At 34.9% G+C, this 26,760-nt stretch overlaps 1 protein-coding gene across 2 annotated transcripts in view; it reads right to left on the bottom strand.

Moving 5' to 3' along the window:
• Positions 1-408: 408 nt before the first annotated feature.
• Positions 409-26,760, bottom strand: part of CUNH12orf50 (chromosome unknown C12orf50 homolog) — a 34,287-nt gene continuing 7,935 nt past the window's right edge. The window contains exons 3-12 of one of the 2 annotated variants that reach the window (XM_055336657.1): positions 13,467-13,625; positions 12,952-13,029; positions 12,757-12,870; positions 10,986-11,096; positions 9,462-9,569; positions 7,618-7,734; positions 6,046-6,150; positions 5,582-5,785; positions 3,678-3,770; positions 409-579 (exon numbers count right to left, since the gene is read on the bottom strand). In XM_055336657.1, coding sequence (XP_055192632.1) covers positions 554-579; positions 3,678-3,770; positions 5,582-5,785; positions 6,046-6,150; positions 7,618-7,734; positions 9,462-9,569; positions 10,986-11,096; positions 12,757-12,870; positions 12,952-13,029; positions 13,467-13,625 — 1,115 coding nt within the window. In that variant the 3' untranslated portion in view covers positions 409-553. The remainder of the gene's footprint in view (positions 580-3,677; positions 3,771-5,581; positions 5,786-6,045; positions 6,151-7,617; positions 7,735-9,461; positions 9,570-10,985; positions 11,097-12,756; positions 12,871-12,951; positions 13,030-13,466; positions 13,626-26,760) is intronic. The other variant, XM_055336658.1, reaches the window with a different exon arrangement.

The following is a 26,760-nucleotide window of genomic DNA, read 5'->3' as shown; positions in this document are numbered from 1 at the left end:
TCTTTTTACAACACATCAAAGTGCATTTCCATTGGAATTCCTCTAACATACTCATCACCAAACTGTAACCCTGAGACTTCATTGGGTCTGTTTACACTTTATCTGTTATTATCACTGAGGGCTCAGCTCAAAATCTAGGTAGAGAAAGAAAATGTGAGGTTTCTTCTATAAAGAATATCACAAAACAGAGATCAAAGACACAATTTCACTTCTCAATCTGTGCAATCTAACTTTGTTTACAAGTAAAGAATGATTTTAATTGTCAAACTTTTAAATTTTATTAAATGTTTGTGGCAATGCATCGAATGAATTCCAGACCTATATAAATACACAGGCAGCTGTTTGTAATTTGCATTTTTATCAGTTTTGAAAGAGCACAATGTACTTCCTGCATCTTATTTTCAGAATTTGCATTTTATCATCTTTGGCTACCCAGTATATAGTATGGAGTACTTGAATATCTCATTCTTTGAATTTTCATTTTTGATTGTAAATCAGAGGATATCTGGCACTTTTCTCTTTTCTCATTTTTCTCTTCTCTCAACCTCCAGATTTACTTGCTCCCATTTCTTCTTGGCTCTAATAATAAAACACACAAAATACTTCAATTATTTTCCTTTTCAGCATTCTTCGGGATACCAACATTCTGCATTTCTTGCCTAATTACTTACCATAAATCTAAAGGCAAAACAAAACCTAAGTCCACTGTTTTAATTCATATATTTTCAAAATGCTATTCAAACTAAGTCCATTTCTTTCCAAAGCTTACTGTGTTTTGAATTTGGATGGAGGGATGAAAAAGGATGGAAATGATACCACGTATAAGGGCTGCACCTTGGTGCACCCAGAGTGAACAGAACGACTGCTCCATCCTACAGAGACAGGCACCTCCAGTCACACCAGCCATATCCTTATCAGAAAGGACATGTGGCCCCCAAGGGAAGGCTGACATCTCTTATCGCCTTCAGCTCCTTTCCTTGCTTCCCACACATTTTCCTCTCCTGCTGCATTATCCTCATAGCATCTGACAACATTTTCCCAAAAGGCTCCTCTTGCCCATTTACACTTCTGTGGCCTTGGCTCTGAGATATTCCTTAGCAGAATAGGCTAGTGGCAGCTTGTGCTTTCTCCCTCCTCTCTCCAGCAGTCCATCTGCCCACTGGGAAATGCTGAAATTTCTCCTCTGAGCCCTAGCAGGAAGTGCAGGGGAGGAAACACAAGCTCATCTTTCTCTAGTCTGATGATGACAACAACAATGGGAAGGGATAGTTTAAGGGTTACAGATTTCCCAGTCAAAAGCTCAAGTAAATAAGAAAACTAGTTTTATAATTCTATTTAATTCCTTGAATCTAAGTCCTCATTCTGCCTGATGTAGAAAATTTACACATACACTTGCACATAAACTTAGTCCAAATTAGTGAATACTTAGTCATTTCACATTTACATTTCAACCACCTTCAGATTTGAAATTCATTCTCAGGATTCTTGTCCCTCCCTCTCCCATCTCCCTGCTGTTATCCTAATTTCTACGGTTGGAACAGGGGAGAATGGTTGCTGCTTCATGACAGCTGGGAAGACAGTATCTCAACAATCATGGGTCTCCACAAGGCCCGGGTCCCAGGCTGGTGAATGGTGGTCCAGACAACATAGCCTAAGGTTTCTCAAACTTTAATGAGCATCTTAATCATCCCGGGAAACTTGTTAAAATGCACATTTTAATTTAGTAGGTCTGATATGGAGATTCTACGTTTCTAACAAACTCCCAGGTGATGTCCTTGCTGGTTGCCCTTAGACAATACTTCAAGTCACAAGTAACGAGTGGATGATTTGGTTTATAATCAAATCCCTGGAAGAGCAGTCTTTTGAGATTCTGACTGAGTTTTCCCCTCCAGTAGGGCCCAACCCAAAGGCATATTTCTGATGCTATGCCTTTAGCCCTGGTCAGAAAACTGTTTAGCCCCACTGGCCCTTTCCCATGAACTGTTTCACTTGAACTTACAGAATATGTGATCCTCCCAAGCAAACTTGGTGCTTGGGAATCTCAAGAAGCACTCTCCAGCCCTCTCTCATGTTAGACATGGCTTGCTCCCCACACTCCCACCAATAGAACACATTGATAAATTCTCTCCAAAGTTTTTCTCCCTCGGCTGAATTTGGGAAGTGCATTGCAGATCCTCTTTATGCTCAAAGTCTTATAAACTTCAAAGGGAAATCCATCACTGACTTTCTACCCCTGGGTCCTGGCATAGCTGGATGTGAGGGGAGAAGAGCAGAAGGGAACTAGATTAGAATAAGTAGCCCCACACTGTATCTGGTCTTTTGATACCTCTTCATACTCTCCCTCTCCTTACCCTACAGATTGAACAAAACTAGTTTAATAAGCTCACATCCTGTGTCACTTTTCCTCTCCTGTGCCATACATGGATGGTACATGTTTCATGCTCTGAAGTGCCCCATCCTTCCCCCACATTCTTCTGTAATTCATTATTTAACTACCTGGGATGAGAAAGGAGAAGGCTGCTGGGATACAAGAGCAGTCACCAAGATAGGGGCAAGGATGAAGAGTTCATCCTTAAATACTCCAAATAATATCACACCCACAAGGAAACCACTGAAGAAAAAGATGCAGCTCAACAATTTGTAGTTTTTATCCAGGATTTTTACCAACTTTTCATCTCCTTCTCCCCAAAATTAAGTGCAATCACATGTGAAAATCCACAAAAAGCTAAGAGAAAATATAGTCAATGAAAAAGCACTGCAACAGAGTTCTCTTAGACTACAATATGATTTGGAAAGAAATGGGAAAAAAAAGAAAAGCAACTAACATCACAGTTGAAATCAAGAGTTTTGAGAAATACTAAAGAATATATCAGCTGTTTTTGTTCTTGTTTTTTGAAAAGTATACAGTTTCTAATCTGGATGTGATCAGGTTCATTCCAGGAAGCTCTCATATAAGAGTTTATGGATTTCAGATTATTCTAAAAGCTCTAGGCTAATGATATAAGTAGGAACTCCCTATTTAGAAGTTTTTCTGAAAGACTCAGTTTTCTGGAGTAACTGAAACCATTTTATCCTGTGTGTTTTTCCAAACCTACTGTACCAGCCCCAGGATAAGCTTGGAGAAGACATTAAGCTTTTTAGCAAAAGAACCACCTGAGGTCCCATTGGCTTCAAATCTCCACCCTGGGGAGATTCCCAGGATTTGCATACTCTCCCTGAGAACAGAGCACAACAAGGGGGAATATCATAGTCCCTCAGAGCCTTCTGGCCTGGAAACATCTCAGGTTCTCTGTTAGTCTGCACCGGACAATATTTGTCCATGGTGGATATAGTAGGGCTTTAATATTTTGTGTCAAAATGTAGTTTTATATATTTGCTTTGTAGTTCAACAAATAATGAATATTAACATAAAATTACTCCAACTGCTAATTTTATATCTACGGAGAGAAATATATCGAAAGATTTCTGATAACATAAAGATAGACAAAGGAGAAACACAATAAAACAAAGTAAAATTAAATTGCTAATAGACAAGATATCTACTAAACTCCAAGTAATTGTGTTCATAAACATCATGAATATTTTCTAATTTTTTCTAAAATGTTTCCTGACCCTGAAACATAAAAACTTGTCATCCATTTTTAGAATGACACATTAAAATTACTAGAAACATTTACCTGCATATATCTTTTCAGTTTTTGAATATGTTTTTGAAAAAGGAATTCTTTTTCGCCAGGCTGAACCATTATATGATGTTGACATATATTTATCTGAGAAGAAAAGAAGACAGGAATTAAATATTTTATAAATTTAAATTATATTCCAAGAGTGTCTCAATGTTACAAATATCTCAGAGGTGAAACTATTCTCTAAGTAATGTATTTTAGCATTTCAAAGCTAAGGCATCAGGGACCCAAGTGAATTTATTAAGACCACTTATGTTATCAATGAACATGGTTATGCACCTCTTAATTGACTGTCCAATTCTTCAAATAAGGCTCTCTCCCATGAGGCTAAGCTACAAGAGAGTATGATATCTGGATGTAATCAAAATATTTCATTGCCTTGCTTTACCATACAATTCTGCTAATTCTTGTAGAGGAAAGAAAGAAAAAGAAGAAAATACCTAGAAGGTACCACCAATTCCTTTTACCTTCCATGAACTGACTCCCATGATGTCAGGGATTACTCTACCATAGTGAACTTAGTGTCTCAGGAAACCAAAGCTTTATATACTGACTTGGTTCTTAAATATCTTTCCTCTGACAACTTTATATTTGCACTATTATCTAACAATGTTGTATTTGGGTTTTTAAGTATTACTATGTGGCCAGGATTCTCAAAGCATGGTTCATAATAATACTAAGAATTTATTTGTTTTTTATTCCTGTGTTAACATTTGCACTAATGGCACAAAAGTAGTAGTGAGCATAATTGTGACCACCTTAATACAAATCTAGACAGCCATTCGCTCACAGTAAATAATAATAGTAATAATTGAAAGACTATTTTACCCAAGAATATCTTTATTTTTATATATAAATCCATTTATCATTTAATTCTAAAACAAACAGAAGAAAGACAAATAAAGCTAACTTCTATTTAAATTATAAAAGAAAGGACCTCAGAGAGACATTGAATTTTTACTTATGTTTCAGAAAGTGCACAACATTCAGAACTCTAGACTGTGAACACAGGAAAATACAAACATGAAATTAGAGGGAATTAAGTGGCCTTTTGTTGAGAGAGCTGAAACCCAACTTCAAAAAGAGCAAAATTCATCTGAAACAGGAGGAAAAGATTTAGTTCCCTCCTCCCTTTGGCCTTGTACTTCCTGACATATACCATGACTTTGCCTATTACATGATGACATGATTTAGAAGCAATCTGCACATGGTGGGAGAGATGAGAGGTTGTCAAAAATATTGTAGTTAACCCCCAAACTAACCCTTTCAGAAAGTAATCATGAAGGCTTAAGGAAAAGCCAAGGCGAGCCTGAAAGTGATGATTGAACAACGTGGTTAGTGGAACAAGAAAATGTCAACCATTTGAATACAATCCCCAGAGAGAAATAAAGCTATTCAGAGGGAACAAAGTGCAGTGCTGTGAGACAAAACTCTAAGGAGGTTCAATGTCTAGACATCTGCACCCAATACATTTTCTTTTTTTTTTTTTAAGATTTTATTTATTTATTCATCACACACATACACACACACACACACACACACACACACACAGAGGCAGAGACACAGGCAGAGGGAGAAGCAGGCTCCATGCAGGGAGCCCGATGTGGGACTTGATCCCAGGACTCCAAGATCACACCCTGAGCCAAAGTCAAACACCCTAACCACTGAGCAACTCAGGCATCCCCCAACACATTTTCTAACATGTCTTTAAGCCATGTGCTCTCCTGCTCATGGAATAAATCCTCTCACCAGTTTTCTAAGCCATCCTGGTGGTGGTGATGGCCTAGAAACAGAAGGCGGGGGACGGTAGTGATGAAGATTAACTAGACCATTACATAATGCCATGGGGATGCAAATCATGGACATGTATAAATCACGTAAGAAAAGAGTCTTACCTGGACAGAGGTTGAGTTTGGGTTCCTTGTTAACATCAACTTTATTGTAGGACCCATTTGTGGGCCTGCTGCGGGGAGGTGCACTCAGTGAGACAGTCCTGATAACATCTCTCTGAACGTGGATATATGATGCATTCTCAGTATTTCTGTTTTTATTATTGCGATGGTAACTCATTTTATTTTTGGGATTTGGGGACTGTACTGCTGTAAAGGAAAGGGGAGAAGGGAAAAAAGGATAATACAAACCGGTATCATACCCATAAATAACATACTGCTGCTTAAATGTTTGATAGCGCTATGGAAGACAATGTGTGCTAAAAGAACTAAATTTATAAGAGTTTGGGTTGACATCTAAAATAGCAGGTTGCACAACAGTAATTTGTTTTTCAGGTAGGAAATATTATTTTATATTTAATTTCTTTTCAAAGTATAGTTTAGAAATATCAAATATATAGATACTTCACCTCTCCGCATTCCTGAGCCAGGAAAATTCTTCGGTTCATCATAAATCCATTTCCTTTTTTTCACACCTTTAAAGTGAGGCTTCCTTACTGGCTGGACATCATTCACTTGAAGAAGATACAAATTTTTACAGTTTTTAAAGAGATGCTTTCATCTGAAAATTACTCTTGGTGATAATTACATATCTGTGCATTCACATGTCAAGCAAGAGAAAAAAATAAATGCACTAGTCTGATACTTTACTTTCTAGAACAAAGGGTGACTTATTTCCTAAAGCATGCCCCCCCCCCCGCCAAAAAAAAAACAGCTATCCTGGACATTCATTGATGAGAAAATTTTCAATACGTAGCATTCCTCAGAGAAAAATGCTCTTCCCCAAAGGAATATGTAAATTGCTTAAAAGAATATAAAATTCATTCCAAATATAATTATAGATCTCATTATGTTCTTTTTAAATAATTTTAGAATTGTTATTTTGAACATAAATCTTCTTAAGAAGTTGGATTAATGTAAAATACCTTTAGTGAAAATTGCCTCATTTTTTTAAGTTTTAAGAATTTGAGTGTGTAGTTAGTTTGGTGAAACAAGTCTAAGTAATTAGAATTTATAAGTGCTAAGGCTTTTTACTTTCTACTGGCATATTTTTACAATGAAATATTTATATACAAGCTCAGTTTTCTAGGAATTTCTAAGGCACATTTCTCCAGAGAATTTTAAAACAATTTAGTAGACAGGGGCATTCTTTGTTATTTCTCTGTGTGGAGATCCCGAACAGATCCTGGGAAGTTACTACTGCACGGAGAAAATGAACAAGTTCACTATGTAGATTACATTAGCTCTATATAGTGGACTAATAAATCTGGCTTTGCCCTAGCTCTGAAGTTCAACTTAAGCATTGTCTGAATTCTGATTCACCACGTCCTCTCCAAACATCATGCTTCACCCTTACTCTCAAGCTCCAGCTCCAAGGATTTGGAAACCATATTTTTAACAAATGTCACTAAACTGAGCTTCTTAGGAATAAACCATCATAGCCCTCTTCAGTGCCTGGCTGGGATCTAAGAATATTACAAGGGTTCAGTAAAAGAAATAAGAGAAAGAAGGAAAGAAGGAAGGAAGGAAGGAAGGAAGGAAGGAAGGAAGGAAGGAAGGAAGGAAACAGGAAGATTCATGAGTCTTAATTGTATCAAGAGAAGTAGCTCCGTATCAAACTGAATGGCATGGAGAAGCCAAATCATGAAAAATAATCCAAAACATAATAAAAACCTGTCAATGTATCTCACTGTGGGTTAAATTAAAAATGCTATACTAATGAATCTTCCAAGAGAAGTTAGTATATCATTAATTTTAATACCTAAAATAAACTAGTGGGAACGTATATAATTTACTAGGACCTACATCACAATTCGTTGTCAGAGTTAGTAGAAGAATATTGTTTTTAATTCTTAATACTGAATAATTTTCAAACCATCCTTTTTTCTTTCTTTTTAAAAATTCTACTTCAAATAAGCAAAACAAATCCATGATAAGACAAATATATCTAAGGCCAAAAAGTGATAGAGCTAATGTCTCACTTGAAGAGGGGTCCTCTCTGCACTTCATACTGATATTCTCAGTAGCATTTAATACATGCGTTGTAGGTACTAGTCGGGTAGTTAGGGAACGCTTTGGATGAGGACTGTCCTTGTTATCTTTTAAAGCAAATTAAGAAAATAAAATGTCAATATTAGTAGAAGAAGCTTTCAGTTGGTATTTTACTTTTCAAACATTATATGATGGGTATACCTCTTTAAAAAATATAGATGTATATTAATTTTTATAATTCATCATTGAAATTCCCTAATCACTACATTGATTCCCCAAAATTTGTCACTAACAAAACATTAAAAATCCAAGATACAGACATTATCTTCAATATATAAATTATGTATTTGTGGTAATATTTTTAATACCATCATATAGAAGAATCAGAAGTTTATTAATTTTAAATCAGATGCACTTATTTCAATTAATATTTCAGAAATTGGGCAGCCTGGGTGGCTCAGTGGTTTAGCACTGACTTCAGTCCAAGGCCTGATCCTGCAGACCAGGGATCAAGTCCCAGGTCAGGCTCCCTGCATGGAGCCTGCTTCTCCCTCTGCCTTCGTCTCTGCCTCTCTCTCTCTCTCATGAATAAATAAATAAAATATTTAAGAAAAGACTTCAGAAATAATTTAAATGTAACAACTTTCATGTGTTTTATGCTTTGGAGAAGGACTGTCTGCCCAGCAGAACTTTATACAATGATGGAAATGGCCTTAATTTGTACTGTACAAAGGATGCCACTAGTCACATGTGGATAGTGAGCACTTGAAAAACAGCTAATGTAACTGAAGTACTGAATTTTTTTATTTTATTTCATTTTAGTTTAAACTTAAACAGTCACATGCGAATAATAGCAAGTGTTAGTATAGTTAGAATTTTTTTTTTGTTTTTTTGTGTTTTTGATAGATTGGGCAAAATATTTCCATCTCTGAGAGAGAGGAACAGAGACTTCCATGTCATTTCCCATAAGAATAATTTGATCACAAGGGCCTCAACCTATTCTTGAGAACATTTATTTAATGGTGGGGAAAATAGTAGATGAAATTTGTTAATATTTAGAGGGAGAACATATAAAGCTCTCTAGTTATAGGACAGCTACCCTCTTAGACTGTACCTAAGAGAGCTGCCCAGCAGAAAGGTACCAGCTGGAGAATTCTACACATGTTATAATGAGATTATAAAACTATAAAGGATGGGATGCCTGAGTGGCTCAGTGGTTGAGTGCATGGTTCTGGAGTCCTGGGATCAAGTCCCATGTGGCACTCCCTCAAGGAACCTGCTTCTCCCTCTGTCTATGTCTCCACCTCTCTCTGTGTGTCTTTCATGAATAAATGAACAAAATCTTTTTAAAAAACTATAAAGGATGGATTTTCTTGTCATATCTCTTGATTATTCACAGACTAGTAACAATTATAACATGAGACTGTCATAGAGGTCAAAATGAGATTAATACTTTTCAGTGTTCACAAAGCCTTCTAAGAAAATCCAATCACACTGAGTATTTGAAGTTGGAAAAAGAAACCAAAGAGGATTTGGTTTTCTATTTAACAGAACCAATAACTGTAGAGCTAAAAAGATTCCTAGAAATTACATAGTCCAACAGGCCAATATTTCAGATAAGGAAACTAAAGCTAAAAGAGATGGTCTCATGATCAAACAATGAAGGATAGACTAGGACTGAAACCTTAGAGTTCTTGACTCCTATTCATTGTATTTAGTGTATGTTTTTATTTATTACCTTGCCTCTCCTATTGGTTACTATAAGTGTCAAGCTTTGTATTTAACATATCTATCCAGATTATGAATGGGTTAAAATTATAGGATGGCTCATTACCTTTAGTATTTGAACATTTTGACATGGTGATTTCCTTCTCTTCAGGTAAAGCTTCATTTTCATCTACTCCAAGAAATATGATCCTTCGTGGAACATAACAGTCGCCTCCTACAACAATACCTTACTGTCAGTGGCCATGGCAGCAGAAAGCTGTACAAGACTATCTTCCAACACAAGATTATCCTTCTTTATAATATACCTTCTTCCAGTTTTGTTTAACTTCCCAGTTTTGTTTAACTTCCCAGTTTTGTTTAACTTCCCAGAAGTGTTTAACACTTCTCAGTGATAACCACCCACATCTCTACACTTACCACATATGTTTAGATTAATATATGTATATATGTGTAGAGTATTTGCACTTACATACAGATAATTGCAAAAATTAACATAGTCAACACAATTAATTTTCCTTTAATTTACTTTAATTTACTTCTACTCTTTACCATCCTTCAGTGGTACTAGGAGTATCTTCAGATATATGAAAGCAAGTTTTATGCTCAAGTTCTTCTATTTTCCAAGATAAATATCCATAATTGCTTAAAATATTACTTATATACTTAATTTCCAGATTCTTCACCATACAAGTTACCCTTTCATAACATAAAATTTTAGTTTCAAGTAACCTTCTTTTAAAACGACACACATGGGTGGCTCAGCAGTTGGGCGCCTGCCTTCGGCTCAGGTTGTGATCCCAGAATCCAGGATCCAGTCCCGCATGGGGCTCCCTGTAGGGAGCCTGCTTCTCTCTCTGCCTGTGTCTCTGCCTCTTTCTCTCTCTCTCTCTCTCTCTGTCTCTTTCATGAATAAATAAATAAATCTTTTAAAAAATAAAATGACACACATATGTGGCCTACCATTACAGAAATCAGTAGAACTACTATAATAATAGTTGATATTTATAGTTGATATATATGTCAGACACACACTCTACTGAGTACTTTAAATGACTTACCACATTTAATTACCTTCCTATACTACTCCTAATAATTCACCGTGAGTTTGCCTGAGCTATTTGATACCTGACAGCCATTATTGAATCATTTTTAAACCTTGTAACCAACAAAAAAAATTTGCTTTTTCTTCACAATCTGTATCATGTCGAGTCTTTCCCAGTTGAAGAAAATCTACTATCAATATCTTGAACAAAATGCAAGCCTTTGTGTGTATCACAGTTGGAGTTTACCTTGTTGAATTTCGCTCCTTGACCCAGCATATTAACTTCCAGTCATCTGTAAATTCTACATACATGTCTCCATTCATCCAGTCATTCAATTGTTTAAACATAAAATCATTTATTCTACAAATATTCACAAAGTGCGTATCATGTGTCAGACATTCCCCTATAGAGATTCATCTATGGCAATTAATCATATAAAGTTCCAGGCCTCAAGTTCCTTACCCAAAGACAACAATAAAAATGTCAAAAATATTTTGAAAAAACAAAATTAGTTATGAGAGAGGAAATTCAGGATCATTTATTAAATGGTGATATATTCAGAATCAACCAGTACTAACTTAACTCACCTCCATTTTCAAAAGCAGCAATGTCAGTCCTTGGTTTCCTATCCAATGATGCTTTTATCTCACCTTGCCTTTCAAATAGGCTAAATTTTGTTGGAACTGTAAGACCATCCCCTAAAAAATTAAGAAAAAAATTAGAAAGGAAAAAGAAAAAAACACCCCAGGAGCCATTAGATGCTTACATTAGCCTATAGTAGAATTCATGATGATAGTAAAAAGTCTAAAAGCTAATGCAAGTATTGTTTGCAAAGTGATATGACTAATAAATTTATAAATATCTAATCCATTTGCATAAGTTGCCAATGGTATCAGTAGTGATTTCCTGATTTTGATATTTATACTAAAGTTACATAAGAGTTATATAAGGGCATCGTATCTGCAACTTATGCAAATAGATGGATTAGAAAAGAAAGAAAAATAAAATCAAATGTGTAAAATGCTGACATTTGGGGAAATTTGGTGAAGGCTATTCATGAATTAATTGAAAATATTTTAAAATAAAAGGCTTTAAAAACTAATATGTTGAGATGCCCAGGTGGCTCAGTGGTTGAGTGTCTGCCTTTGGCTCAGGGTGTGATCCTGGGGTCCTGGGATCGAGGCCCAGATTGGGCTTCCAGCATGAAGCCTGCTTCTCCTCCCTCTGCCTAAGTCTCTGCCTCTCTCTCTCTCTCTCCTCTCTGTCTCTTGTGAATGAATAAATAAAATCTTTAAAACAGCAAAAACAAAAACAAACCATAATATAAAGTGAAAGGACATATAATTATCTTTATGATCTACCATTTTTATATTCATTGCTAACTTCTTTTATTTGTTTTCTTTTTTCACTAAGTAACATTCTTTTTTATTTGTTTTCTTTTTTCCCTAATATAGGCAATATGCCTTTCTTTAGGTTGGGTGCCCACCTATCCGCTAAGGCTTTCCAATCACTCTAACATCTAATGGTATGTTGCTGCCACCTACTGCCATATGTTTAAATAGTTTGCCACATGTGTACTTGGACAGCAGGCATCATACTCTTGATCCTCTACTTTATCTTACCTTCATCTTGATCTTGGGAGATTTCCCAACTATCACTTTTTATTTCTAGGGAGAGAAAAGGATTCAAATCTAGTCTTTCAGCTCATCCTAATGGCAAGATAACTATATAAACTCAGGGCATCCATGGGTTTTCTCAGAGTTTCTGGTGCTATAGCCAGAAAAAAATGTTATCTTGCCTTCAAGGGCAAAATATTTACCGACATTAAAATAAGATTCACCAAAACTTAAGATCCTTGAAAGGCCCAGCCCTGGAATAATCCACCTGCATTGCTTCTGGAATTGCCTGGTACACAAAAGGCACTCATTCAATGAACAAATGTATCCTTGTTCTGCCACTAATGTCATTCTGTGATCTCTCTTTTGTCCTTCTACGGCTAGGTTGTCCTTTCCATTCATAGAGAAAAATATGCACCTGTTTTACAGGGAGATTTATTTGCAAAGAAAAATAAATGGTAAAAGCAAGTTATTTACAGAATTACTGCACTGAGGGTGTAGTGCCATCATGCGCTTATGAAGTCTATTCCTTCTGTAGCTCCTTTGGGAGGGCATAATTACATTAATAACAGCTTTCCATATTAAATATAGGTCATCTGATAAAAGCACTTCCTTCTCACTCTCAATTCTGATGTATTATTTATCATTTAACTCTAATGTACATCTTACTAAATAATTCACAGCCTATCACACTAAGTATCTCTTATACATCACCTTAAAATGCTGCCCTTTCATTCCTTACCTTCTTGTAATTCACTGCCATTTTCCAAAGGCTTTTCTAACTCTTTGTCTGCTGTTGAGGCTATGCTTTTTGATGATGAAACATCTGGAGGTGTATGAAATCTGTAGTATTCACCTAATCTCCCATTAGAAAAGTAAAAGTTAGTAAATGTGTCACATCAAATATTAGAAAATCCACAGATGTCTAATTTCTTACCAGATTTATAACACATCTCCTTTATTGCTCTTTTTTCTTCAATCTCTTCAGGAGTCTTTGTCCATAAACTAGAAGCATCTATAGGATATATATGTTTAATTACATTGTCCAAAGCCAAATAATATGAAAACACATAAATCAGAACGAAAAATCCCACACATTGTTCTCATGGATTTCTTTTTTAATTTTTAAAATCAATCATTTGCATACTGGTGTCTTTAATCGCTATATTTCACATACTAGAACAATCAATTTAAGCAACTGTGTATATTTAAATGAGACCTATCTCTCAGCCATCATACAACAAACCCTCCAGTCTAAATGATCATAAACATGTAGAGTTAGAACAAATTAGAACATAATGAATTTAATATCCTTAATTAATTTGAAGCTATTTTCTTACCCAAATCAGCCTAATATATTACGTTATTAACCTCTAACAGTTAAAATTATATATAAAAAACATAGTAGGGTTTTTGAATGTGCATTGTAGATCTGAGAAAAGCCTTACTAACCATTTTGTTCATCTCCTTCCTCCTCTTCTTCCTCAAAGTTAGTTTTTAAAACTAAAGGATGGTGAATGGGTCGTGATATATTCTCCTGAGGTTTCAGGGGTTCCTGACTCTGGGTCGGGGGTGGAATTCCTTCCTGAGTTTCTTTCTGTGGTGTGATATCTACAGAGAAAATGCAAAATTTCAGTCTTTATAAGATACATATTATGTGCATGTTCAATGATCAACACTGTCCTAATTTACTGCACATTTTATTAAAAGGTATCTCATTGGGGGCACCTGGTGGCTCAATTGGTTAAGCATCTGACTTTGGCTCAGGTCATGATCTCAGAGTCCTGGGATGGAACCCCATGTTGGGCTCCTGCTCAGCAAGGAGTTTGCTTCTCTCTCTCCCTCTGCCCCTCCACCCACTTGTGCTCTCTCAAATAAATACTTAAATAAATAAATAAATAAATAAATAAATAAATAAATAAATAAATAAATAAATATTTTTAAGGTAGTATTGAAAACGTTTTTTGGGTCTCCACTTTCTGTATTTCTGATTTAGCAGGTCTAGATTAAAGCCTAGAAATCTAATTCCATTTTTTAAGGTAATTATGAAATCAGCCACATTTGGAAACCGCTGCCCCCAAATGATCATCTAACTAGGGTCCTGGGTTATGAGAAATCTTTAGGTAGGTATGCCATCCCAACAATTTGAAAGCAACAAATCCTATTCCAGATCCCCAATTTCCACATTTATTTTTTTCCCCTAAAATTGGTTAGCCTAAGAACAGGCTTGAGTTCACAATAGCCTTCCCACCACTTTATAAGATAAAGGCATATCCTTCACTTATGCCAGAATTTACTATAATTCCCAAAAGAGAAATCCTCCTTTATTGATTAACCAAACTACCCCCAAACCCATAGGGTTTTCTACATTAATTAATTTATACAAATTGCTATCAGGAGAAAATCATGATGTGGTAGGCAGAATAATGGCCCCTTGAGGATGTCCATGTTCTAATCCCCAGAACCTGTGTATGTATTAGGTTATAGGGGAAAGGGGAATTAAGGCTGCACGTGGAATTAAGGCAATCACCTGACCTTAAAATTGGCAGATTGTTTGTTCTGAGTTATCCAGGTGGACCCAAGATAATCCAAAGGGTCTTTGTAAATGGTAGAGATGCAGAGGAAGAAAGCCAGGAAAGAGATGTGACAACAGAAGCTAGGTCAAGTTATGTAATGAGAGGAGGTCTTAACTTTCATTGCTGATTGTGAAGATGAAGGAGGACATGAACCATGGGATACAGAAAGCGTCTAGAAACTGGAAAAGGCAAGGGAACAGAATCTCTCCCTGAGTTTTCAAAAGAAATGCTGCCCTAGAGAAACCTTAATTTTAATCCAGAGAGGTCTACATGGAATTTTTAAACTACAGAACCACAAAATAACAAATGATTTGTTGAAGCCACTTGGCTGCTGGTAATTTGTTCCAGCAGTAATAGAAAACAAATACATAAGGTGTTAGAAAATGTGTTATTAGGGTCCATGTTGGAATTTTCTAAATTCAAATGCATAGTAGAGTGTGGTAGTAGTTAGGAATTTTTGTTGAAAAAATTTGCTTCTTCCATATCTGGACTATTGTTTAAAAATGTATAACCCCTTGACCTCGATTGAAGAAGAGCATCAGTAGAAACTCTAAAGGAAAACCATGGCTTTAAATAAAGCTTTTTAGCTATTTTCCACATATATTCCCAAGATTTGTCATTAGTTGCAAAGAAAAGCTTCACTGAACATTCAAGACAGTAAATTTTAGAGTCACATTTTTAGACGTTTCCTTGAGATATAATTCACATACCATACAATTTACTCATATAAATATGTAATTCAGTAGTTTTTAGTATATTCAGAGTTGTGTATCATTGCCATAATCAATTTTAGGACAGTTGATCACTCCAAAGAAGAAATCCATTCCCATGAGCAGTTACTCCTCGTGTCTTCCAAACACCCCTAGTCCTATACAAACACTGATACATTTTGTTTCTATGTTTTGCCTATTCTAGATATTTCATATAAGTGGAATCATATGTTATGTGGTGTTTTGTACATGATGTTTTCCACTTATAGGTTTTTCAAGGGTTAGCCATGCCTGTAATGATACTATATTCCTTTTTTTATCCAAATAATAATCCATTATACAGATATACCAAAATTTACCCATTCATCAGAGGATGGACACTTGGGTTATTTCCACTTTTTTGGCTGTTATAATGTAGGTATAAACATTGCATACAAGTTATCACGTGGGCATGTGTTTTCACATTTCTTGGGTGTATACCTAGAAGTGAAAAAGCTGGGAAACATGCTGACTGTGTTTAACGTTTTGAGGAACTGCCAGGATGTTTTCCAGAGCAATTGTACCATTTTTCATGCCTGCCTGCAAATTATGAAGATTTCAAATTATCCACGTCCTTGTTAATACTTATTATTATCTTTTTGATTAAATCATCCTGGTGAATGTGAAATGGTTGTTCATTGTGGTTTTGATTTATTTAATGGTTAATGATGTATGATGAGCATCTTTTCATGAGTTTATTTTATTTTTATTTTTAATATTTTATTTATTTATTCATGAGAGACACAGAGAGAGAGGCAGAGACACAGACAGAGGGAGAAGCAGGCCCCATGCAGGAAGCCTGATGTGGTACTCGATCCCGGGTCTCCAGGATCATGACCCAAGCCCAAAGCAGATGCTCAACCACTGAGCCATCCAGGCGTCCCTCTTTTCATGAGTTTATTAGCCATTTGTAAACCTGAAAAATGTCTTCAGATTCTTTTCCCATTTTTTTCCCATAGGATTGTCTTTTATATAAGTGAGTTAAAAGAACTCTTTATATATTCTGGATACAAGCCCTATTTTCTCCCATTCTGTGAGTTGTCTTATCACTTTCTTCATGGTGTTCTCTGAAACACAGAAGTTTCTAAGTTTGATAAAAATCTAATCCATTTCTATTGTGGTTGTTTGTTCTTCTGGTACCTCTAAGAAGGCTTTGCCTTTAACCTAAGATTTCTTATAAGAGTTTTATAACTAACTCCTTAGATTTTCACCTATTTTGAGTTAATTTGTTTGTGTAAAGCATAAGGAAGAAGTACAAAATAACTTTATATAGCTATCCAGTTGCCCCACCATCATTTGTTGAAAATACTATCCTTTTCCCCATTGAATGATCTATGAATTCTTGTCAAAAATCAATGGACCCTAAGTTGATTGATGTAAAGGTTGATTCTGGGCTCTCAATTCTATCCCATTGATCTAAATATCTATTTTTATGCCAGTATCAGGTGATCTTGATTCCTGTAGCTTTATAATAAATTCTAGATTTTGAAATTAGTGTGAGTTTTATAGCTTTGTTCTTCATTTTCAAGATTATTTTTACTATTTTGGGTCCTTTGAATTTCTATATATATTTTAGAATCAGATTGTCAATTTCTTCAAGTAAGTCAGTTGGAATTTTGAAAAGGATGATATTGAATCTATAGATCAGTTTGGGAAGTATTACTATGACCACTATTATCAATAAACTTAATCTATGAACATGAACTATTCTTTCTATTTTTAAGTTTCTTTGATTTCTTTCAACAATATTCTGTAGTTTGAGTATAATTTTTACACTTTTTTGTGCTAAATTAATCCTTAAATATTTTATTCTTTTTGATGCTATTGTGTTATTGTTTTTTCCTTTCATCTTTAGTTTGTTTCTTGCTCGTATATAGAAAGATAACCATATATTAACTTTTACCCTGCAACTTTGCTGAATTATTAATTACAATAGTTTTTTAATGATTTCTAGAATTTTTTAAATAAAAGATTATGCCATTTGTATAGAGATAATTTCATTTCTCCCCGCCCCCCAATCTAATTGCCTTTTATTTGGTTTTATTGCCCAATTTCTCTGACTTGAATATAAGTGGAAAGAATGAACATCTTTAGCTTGAATGTAAATACCAAGAATGAACATGATTGTTTCTGATCTTAAGGAAAACCTTTTGGTCTTTCACCATAAGTATGATGTTACCTGTGGATTTTTCATGTATCCTCAGTAGGTTGAGGAAGTTTCCTTCTACTAGTTTGTTTAGTGTTTTATTTATTTATTTTTTAATCACAAAAAAAGTGTTGAGTTTTGTTAAATACTTTTTCTTCACTTATTAGATGATGTTTTTTTCCTCCCTATTCTATTGATTTGGTGTATCACATTAATTGGTTTTTAAAAATTAAACCAACCAGGACACCTGGATGGCTCAGTGGGGTTAAGTGTCTGCCTTTGACTCAGGTCGTGATCCTGGGATCCTGGGATCAAATCCCTCATGAGGCTCCTCACAGGGAACCTGCTTCTCCATCTGCCTATGTCTCTGCCTCTCTCTGTGTTCTCGTGAATAAATACATTAAATCATTTTTTAAAAAAATTAAACCAACCTTGAATTTCTGGGATAAATCCCACTGGGTCATCGACTATAATGTTGGATTTCATTTTCTATAATTTTATTAAGTATTTTTGTGCCATGTTCACTAGGAGTAACAGTCAGTAGTTTTCTTGTGATGTTTTAGTCTGGTTTTAGAATCAAGGTAAATACTTGCCTCGTAAAATAAGTTGGAAAATAGTTCCCCATTTTCCATATTTTTGGAAGAGTTTGTGAAGAACTGGTATTAACTCTTCTTTAAATGTTTGGTATAATTCAATATAAAGCCATATGAACCTGAGTTTTTATTTGTAGGAAGATTTTTAAGTGCTTATTCTATCTCCTTGTTATAGGTCTATTCATATTTCCTATTTTTATTTTCTGGAGTCCATTTTGGTGGTTTATATCTTCCTAGAAAGTTGTCCATTTCATCTACATTATTTAATTTATTTGAATATATTTGTCCATAGTATTCCCTTAGTCTTTTTCCTTTCTGAAAGGTTGGCAGTATATCTCCCCTCTTTCATTCTTGACTTTAGTAATTTCAGTCTTATCTCTTTTTCTTGATTAGTCTAACTAAAGATTTTCAATTTCCTGGGTTTTATCACTGCTTCCACTGACTTCCTTGATCAGGTTTCTACTCTCTGTTTCATTATTTCTGCCTTAATCTTTACTATTTTTTTCATTCTGTTTGTTTTAGGTACTTTATTCTTTTTCCAGTGTCTTTTTTTAAGATTTTATTTATTTATGAGAGAGAGAGAGAGAGAGAGAGAGAGAGAGACAGAAGTAGAGACACAGGCAGAGGGAGAAGCAGGCTCCATGCAGGGAGCCTGACGTGGGACTCGATCCCAGGTCTCCAGGATCAGGCCCTGGGCTGAAGGTGGTGCTAAACGCTGAGCCACCCAGGCTGCCCTCCAGTGTCTTAAAGTATAAAATTAGGTTATTAATTCAAGACCATATTTTTAAATATAGGCATTACAACTATATAATTTCTTCTAAGTACTGCTTTACTTGCATCCCATGAGTTTTAGTAGGCTGTTTCATTTTCATTCATCTCAAAGCATTGGGTAATTTTCCTTGTAATGCTCTTATAATTACTCTTGCAATGTCTTGGTTGTTTATAGGTGTGTTATTTAATTTCTACATATTTGTGAATTTACCATTATTTTTTTCTTATTGATTTCTAATTCTATTATGTTTGGAAAACATACATTGTATGTTTCCTCTAATTCCAGATTTATTAAAGTTTGCCTTACAGCCTAATATATATAGTCTATCCTGGAGATTATGCCATTTGCACTTAAGAAATATGTGTCTTAAAAAAAAGAAATATGTGTATTTTACTATTGTTGCAAGCAATATTCTATAGATATCTGTTTGGTCATGTTTTTTTATAGTTGTTCAAGTCTTCTATTTCCTTGTTGTTTATAATTGTTTACATAGTATATCCTTTTTCATGCTTTTACTTTCAATTTATTTATGTATTTGAATCTAAAGTGTGTCTCCTGTAGATAACATATAGTTGAATCTCTATTTTTAATCTGGCAGTGTCTGCCTTTTTACTCTATTGTAACCTAATCATATTCAATGTTATTATTGATATAGTTGGATTTTTATTTGTCATTTTACTTCCTGTTTTCTTTTTTGTTCCTCTATTCCTCTACTGCTTTCTTTTGCAGTGAGTAAATATTTTTAGTGTAACATTTTAATTATTTTCATGATTTTTCCATATTTTTAAAAGTATCTTCTTGAGAGTTGCTCTAGGGCTTACTACATAGTTCCTAACTTATCAGAAGATACTTCAGATTTATACTATTTAATTCCAGCTAGAGATAATGTTACTCCTATATAGTTCTATTCCTTCTTCTGCCCCCTCCCAATTTGTGCTATTGTTATATTACATCTATATGTTACAAACCAAAAAAATACATTGTCATAATTAGTACTTTGCTTAGTTTTGTATCTTTTAAAGAAGTTGAGAGGAAAAGGAAGAAAAAATATGAATCTATAGGGTTTGTTATTTTAACCTTCTTATTTATCATTTCTGATTCTATTCATTTATTCCTATGGATTCGAGTCACCACCTGCTATCATTTTCTTACCATAATATAGGTTTGCTCCCACTTACCTCCTTTATGCTCTTATTGCCAAATATATTACAATTCAAAATGTTATAGGCTAAAAAATACAAGTATATACATATGGAGATGTATGTATTTTTTTCTTTCAGTACATCGAATATATCCTCCTAGTGCCTTCTGGATTACAGTGTGTCTGAGACCTCAGCTGTTAATCTTACTGGGTTCTTTTATATGTGACAAGTTGTGTTTATTTTGTTATTCTCCAAAATTTGCTTTTGTTTTTGGTATTTAACCCTTTAACTATGATGTGTCTTAATTCAGATATCCTTGGGCTTGGCTTATTCTACTTAGAATTTGTTGAGATGGGATGCCTGTGTGGCTCAGCGGTTGAGTACCTGCCTTCATCCCAGGGCATGATTCTGGAGTCACGGGATTGAGACCCACATCGGGCTCCCTGCATGGAGCCTGCTTCTCTCTCTGCCTGTGTCTCTGCCTCTCTCTATGCCTCTCATGAATAAATAAATAAAATCTTTTTTTAAAAAAAGAGTTTGTTGAGCTTCTAGAATATGTAGTTAATATTTCCCATCAAATTTGGGGAGTTTTCAACCATTATTTCTGTTTTCTCTCTTTTTCAGACTGTATAATCTCTATTGATCTATCTTTAAGTTTGCTGATTCTTTCTTCCATCAGCTCAAATCTGTTGAGCTCCTCTGATATTTATTTCAATTATTATATCATTCAGTTCTAGATTTTCTATTTCATTTCTTTTCATAGTTTGCATCTTTTTATTGATATTCTCTGTTTATTGAGACATTGTCATTATACCTACCTTACTATCTTTAAGCATGGTTTTCTGTAGGTCTTTGAATATATTATAACTGTTTAAATTATGTCTGCTAATTCTAACATCTGAACCCTCTCAAAGCATTTTGTTGCCTACATCTTTTTCTTGTGTGTGGGTTACACTTTTTTTTTGCTTCTCTGTGTGTCTCATCAATTCTTATCCAGTCTTTTTTTTTTTTAAGATTTTATTTACTCATGAGGGACAGAGAGAGAGAGAGAGAGGCAGAGACACAGGCAGAGGGAAAAGCAGGCTCCATGCAGTGAGCCCGACATGGGACTCGATCCTGGGTCTCCAGGATCACGCCCTGGGCTAAAGGTGGCGCTGAACTGCTGAGCCACTGGGGTTGCCCTCTTACCCAGTATTTTAAAACTGGAGAGTTTGGATAATGTATTGTAGCAACTCTGGATCTTGATTTCTTACCCTCAGTTTATTATTGTTGATATTTAATATTTTAATGACTTGGTTGAACTATTTTAACAAAACCTGTTTTCTACCCCAGTGTACAGCCCTTGGTATCATTCCTCAGAGGATGGAGTTTTGATATATCCACAATCATCCTGGGATGACAATGGTTTTATCAGAACTCTGTGTCTTTCCCTGGTTTCTTTGTTAAGCTGTCTACTCTGTTGGATGCTTAACTGACTGAGCCACCCAGGTGCCCCAATAGATTTTCTCAAATAAATACTTGCTGTATGCCCTTAGGATAATTTCCTGACACTTTTTGTTTAATATATAATTTTCAGCAACTATTGCCTCACTGGCAAGTAGATCCATGGAACTCCTTATGATACATTTTCGGAAGTTACCCTGCAATCAATTTTTTTAAATTCAAGTGTAATTATTTACAGGATTCCCAAATCCTCATGATATCTTAGATAAAACCCATGGATAAAAATATGTTGAAATTATTTTCTTCCAAATAAGTGTTATTCCACCAGGCAGTTAAAACTTATTTTATCAAATAATATTATTAAATGTTTATTAAAATCAGTCCTCACTTTATTTCAGCTTATAAAACATTAGCTATTTCCTAATTATCTTAGCCAAATTAGAATAATATGCTAGTTCTGGGTATTAGCTTTTAGCTATATGCCTTTCTATTTCATAAACATGAGAATAATTTTGATCATTAGTTCATTAATAGATACTTTTCCACTAAAAGTCTACTTTTATGTTCAGTAATTATCAAAGTGTGCAATGTAATTATGTTGTTTTAATAAATAATTCTAATAATAACAACCCTAAAGAAATGTTATAAAAACTTGTTAATGACTATGAGATTCCATAGTGTGGAGACTTACTGTCATAGAAAAAAAAAAACCAAAAATTTAGATTTTGACTTACACATACATTTTATTATACTTAAATTAGACAGGTGATCAATAAACTCAAGCATAAAAATATTAGGTTAGGATAAAAATGTGAAGGAAAAGGGGTACCTGGGTGGCTCACTTGGTTAAGCATCCGACTTTGGCTCAGGTCATAATCTCTGGGTCCTGGGATCAGGCCCCATGTCAGGCTTCCCAATCAGTGGGGAGTCTGCTTTTCCTTCTCCCTGTGCCCTCCCCCCACCACTCATGTGACTCTCTCTGTCTCTCTCTCTCTCTTAAATGAGTGGATAAAAATCTTTTTAAAAATGTGAAGGAAGAAAATGAAAGTAGTAATTTTAGGAAAAGGGAAGATTTCTTTTAATTTTTAAAGAAATGTTTAAAGTATTTATTACATTTTGAGAACTGTCAAATATAACATATGCAGAAAAGTGCACAAATCATGAAATATGTATGTAATAAACACAAAGCCAACACTTGAGTCGAGAAATAACAGTCCCTCTCTGTCCTGTGTACTTTATATCACTTTCCTTCTCTATTACCACAAAAAATAATCACCTTGTAGTTTTCCTTATAGTTTCATTTCTATGTATGCATCTCTAAAAATAAAGCTTTACTTTGCTTATTTTTGAACATTTATAAATAGAATCAAGAGGATGTATCCTTTTTTCTGTCTTTTATCACTCAACTTGTAACTGTGAGATGCATCCTTGCTTGCATATTTCTTTTATTCATTCATTCTCATTACTGTATAATATCCATTGAATGGATGTCCCACAATTTATTTATATATCACACTATTATTGAACATTTAGGTAATTTCTAGCCTTTGGACATTACCAAACAATGCTGCCATGAACAACCTTTTACATGTATCCAGTTGCACATGAGAATGAATTTTTCTAGGATATATGCTTCAAAAATGGAGTTGTTTGGCCTAAATTATCTATAACTCTTTCTTGATGAGATCGTTCTAGACTATTTTCCAAGGTGCTTGTGTCAGTTTAAACTAACTACAGTGCCCAAGAATTCCCAATGCCTTTTGTTTTACTAACAGTGGGTAGGTATTAAAATTGTTGCCAAAATGATGGGTATTTCTTTGTATCTCAAAGTGATTTCCTTTTGCATTTCCTTGATTACTAATAAATTGAACACATTTTCATTTGTTGGTTGACATCTGGATTTCCTATTTTTCAAAATCTTGTTTATGCATTTGGCTCATTGTTTTAGCACAGTGGTTCTCAACCAGAGATGATTCTACTCCTTCCCTTATGGAACATTTGGCAATGGCTAGATGTATCTTTGTTGTCACAACTAGGAAGATGCTATTGGCATCTCAAGGGTAAGAGCCAAAAATGCTGCTAAATATCCTATAATGCATAAAACAGTCCCCACCCCCACTCTCAACAACACCTCACCACCACCACCACAACAGAGAACTATGCAGCCCTGAATGTCAATAATACCTTTACAGAGAAACCTGTTCGATCAGGATCTCTGTCTTTTGATTTTTCTTCAAATATTGAGATCATATAAAAACATATATTGCAAATATTTTCTCCCATTCTATGGCTTATCTTTTCATTCTTCAATGGTGTTTTTGGCAGGTACAAAATTTTATTTTAATGTATCCAAATTTATTCATCATTTCTTTAATAGTTAATACTTTTTTGTGTGCTTATTACCTTCTGAAATCTTTAAAATTTGACCTTTTATGTTTTGGTTTTTGTAAGATTTTATTTATTTATTCATGAGAGACAGACAGAGAGAGAGAGAGAGAGAGAGGCAGAGACATAGGCAGAGGAAGAAGCAGACTCCATGCAGGGGGCCCGATGTGGGACTCGATTCCAGAACTCCAGGATCATGCCCTGGGCCGAAGGTAGGTGCTCATCCACTGAGCCACCCACGTGTCCCATGGTTTGGTTTATAATTTACCTAGAATTTATTTTTATGTCTGGTGTCAGAGGAGTTCACTTTTCTCTCATTAACTGAAAAGATCATCCTTTATCCATTGATTGGCCATCCTACTTGTTACAAATCAAGTGTCCATCTCTGCAGGGATCTCCAGCTTTCATTCTACTCCATTTGTCAATTTGGTTAGCCCTTGATGAAAATGACTGTTCTAATCTCTATCACTCCATAGCCCTTGATATCTGGGTGAACAAGTGCTGTCGTTTTCTTGTTCTTCAAGCAGTCCTGACTGTTCTTGGCTCTTTGCATTTCTCCATAAATTTTAGGACCCCTTTGAATTTTTATTGAGATTATTGTTATATTTTGATGAGTATCAAATCATATGGCACTTCAAATGTCATCTGCTGTTTTAAAAGAGTAATTAAATTTTAATTGTTAAATGTCAGTATGGATAAAATGTTGGAACTTTTGCAGCTATTTAAACTTATGATTAGTTTAATAAAAAATGTTTTAAGAAAGAGTTCATCAAAAATAAAGACCAATGTCCATTATGCCTTTCCATTCAAGATATTAAAATATACATCAGAAGGAGAAAGTTACAGAGTAGAAAAACAGCATATTTTGTAACCAGAAATTACCCAATTAAAATATGGAATAGATAATTCAAGTTAATTACTTGGTTACCAAGTAATGCAAAAAAACTTCAGTTAGACAGCTAAATTTCCCTCTCTATAATGGTTAAAACAATGTTGTACTAAGAGTTTTGATACATATTATTATACTTTTGCTGTTTTACAGTAACTTTTCTTGCATTTCAAGGAAGTACTAAATGTACTTTCTATGAATTTAGACAAATAGATCATTTTGGTCACCTTGATTTTTCTACCCAAAGCATAATTTCATGTCATTAAGATTAATTTTGGTGTGATTAAATATATTTTGTCTAACTCTTTGAAAAAATATTTTTTTTATATTATGTAATAACATCAATGTTTTTGTTTGCCCCATAGTCATTCCTTCGCTCATTTTAGGCAAAGAATATTAGTTTTCCTTCAGGAAACTTTTCCACATCTTCAATCCATTTGAGTGATGATGACACCCTAGACCCATGGATTAGCCATTCCCTTGGCCTGAGCTATTACTAGGAATGAACATGATTCCCACATCATTCGACAAGGTTCAATATTAAGGGTTTACCTTGAAAAATATTCATTTCTTTGGAAGTTAATTTAAAATGATGATGATGACGATGAGAATTCTGAGAGCTTCCTCTTTGCCAGGTATTCTTCTAAACTATTAGATATTAATTCATTAAATATCCAAAACAACCCCATGGCATAGGTATTGTTACTATCTCTATTATACAGATGAAGAAACTGGACACAGAGTTGCCCATGGTTATTAGGAAGTAAAATTGAGATTTTTAACCCAGTCTGATTCAGAGTTCTCCATCTTTGCTTATTCTGCCTCCAGGATCTACGTCTGAGCTTCTGGGGCCACCCCAGTATATGAATAACAAGAGGCACAGAGCCAAGAGTTGGAAAAGGAAGCCCTGGATACAGCTGGGTCTGAGGTCAGCTCTGTGCTTAATCTCTTCTGTTACAGGAGCCAATAATTTCCCATTTTCCCTTAAATCCAATTGAGGTGGGTTTGTCTTCTTAAAATCAGTGGTGTGCGGAAGTGGACTCAGGTCAGCAAATGACAACCAATTGTTATTTTGCAAACTAATTCATGTTACATTGGTAGCTTGATATCATTCATAATAGGAGTACTTCCTCTAGAAATTAGCAAATGCTGGTTTTTGTTTTCTGTTTTTGGTGAAGCGGGGACAGAGAAGAGAGTAAGTTTCTTAAGAGTTAACAGGACATCAGTACTTTTCAACTAGGAGAGTCTTGTTTAGTACATATGATAGACTGCCGTGTCATGCCCAGACATTTCAAAAATGTTGAAAAATGTTTAAAAATGAAGAAAAAATGCATCTGGTTAAGAGCACATGGATGGGTGTTCATTGACCTATTCTGGCAACTTTTCTGTCAAAAATTTTTGAAATAAAATGTTGCAGTAAAAAAAAAGTAGACTGGAGGCTGGGTTCAGCACTCATCAGATTAACTGGTGGTCTGGGTGGTGACTGGGAACCTCTTTGGTTCTTTTTGTTATTGTTTTTTTTTTTTAACCCCCTGCAATAATTCTAATTGAGAGTCACAGCTGAAGACCTCTGGATAGGTGAACACCAGATGGGGTACCTGAGCTTCTGGGCTTCAGATGATTAAAAGGAACAAGTTCCACTAATCTGTGGCTACAAATAAATGGAGAAAATAAACTAAGAGAAAGGAAACCTTATTTACTGAAAATACACCTAACTAGGAGTCCACTGTTTATTATAAAATAAAGGGAGGGAAAAGAGTTTTCTATTAAATGCAAGGGATTTTAATAGCTTCAAAAAGAATGCTGCAACATAGAGTAAAATAGAATTAGCCTCTCAAAGGAAGAAGCCAGATGAGGAGGTCTTATAGGTGACCCCATTCAAATGGCCAAAGGAACTGGAGTATTCTTGAAATGCTCTCTGGTTTTCATTGTTGTTTTGTTTCTGTGAGAGAGTCTTCGAGTCAGACAAGATTGTGTTTGAATTCAAGTAGCCTGCCTCAGATATTTAGCTTCTCCAGGCCTTAGTCTCCCATCTGTAATGGGGATGCTAA

Source organism: Nyctereutes procyonoides, unplaced genomic scaffold, assembly GCF_905146905.1.
Source record: "Nyctereutes procyonoides isolate TBG_1078 unplaced genomic scaffold, NYPRO_anot_genome, whole genome shotgun sequence".
Classification (NCBI taxonomy): domain Eukaryota; kingdom Metazoa; phylum Chordata; class Mammalia; order Carnivora; family Canidae; genus Nyctereutes; species Nyctereutes procyonoides.
This window is presented reverse-complemented; position numbering and strand designations above follow the sequence as displayed.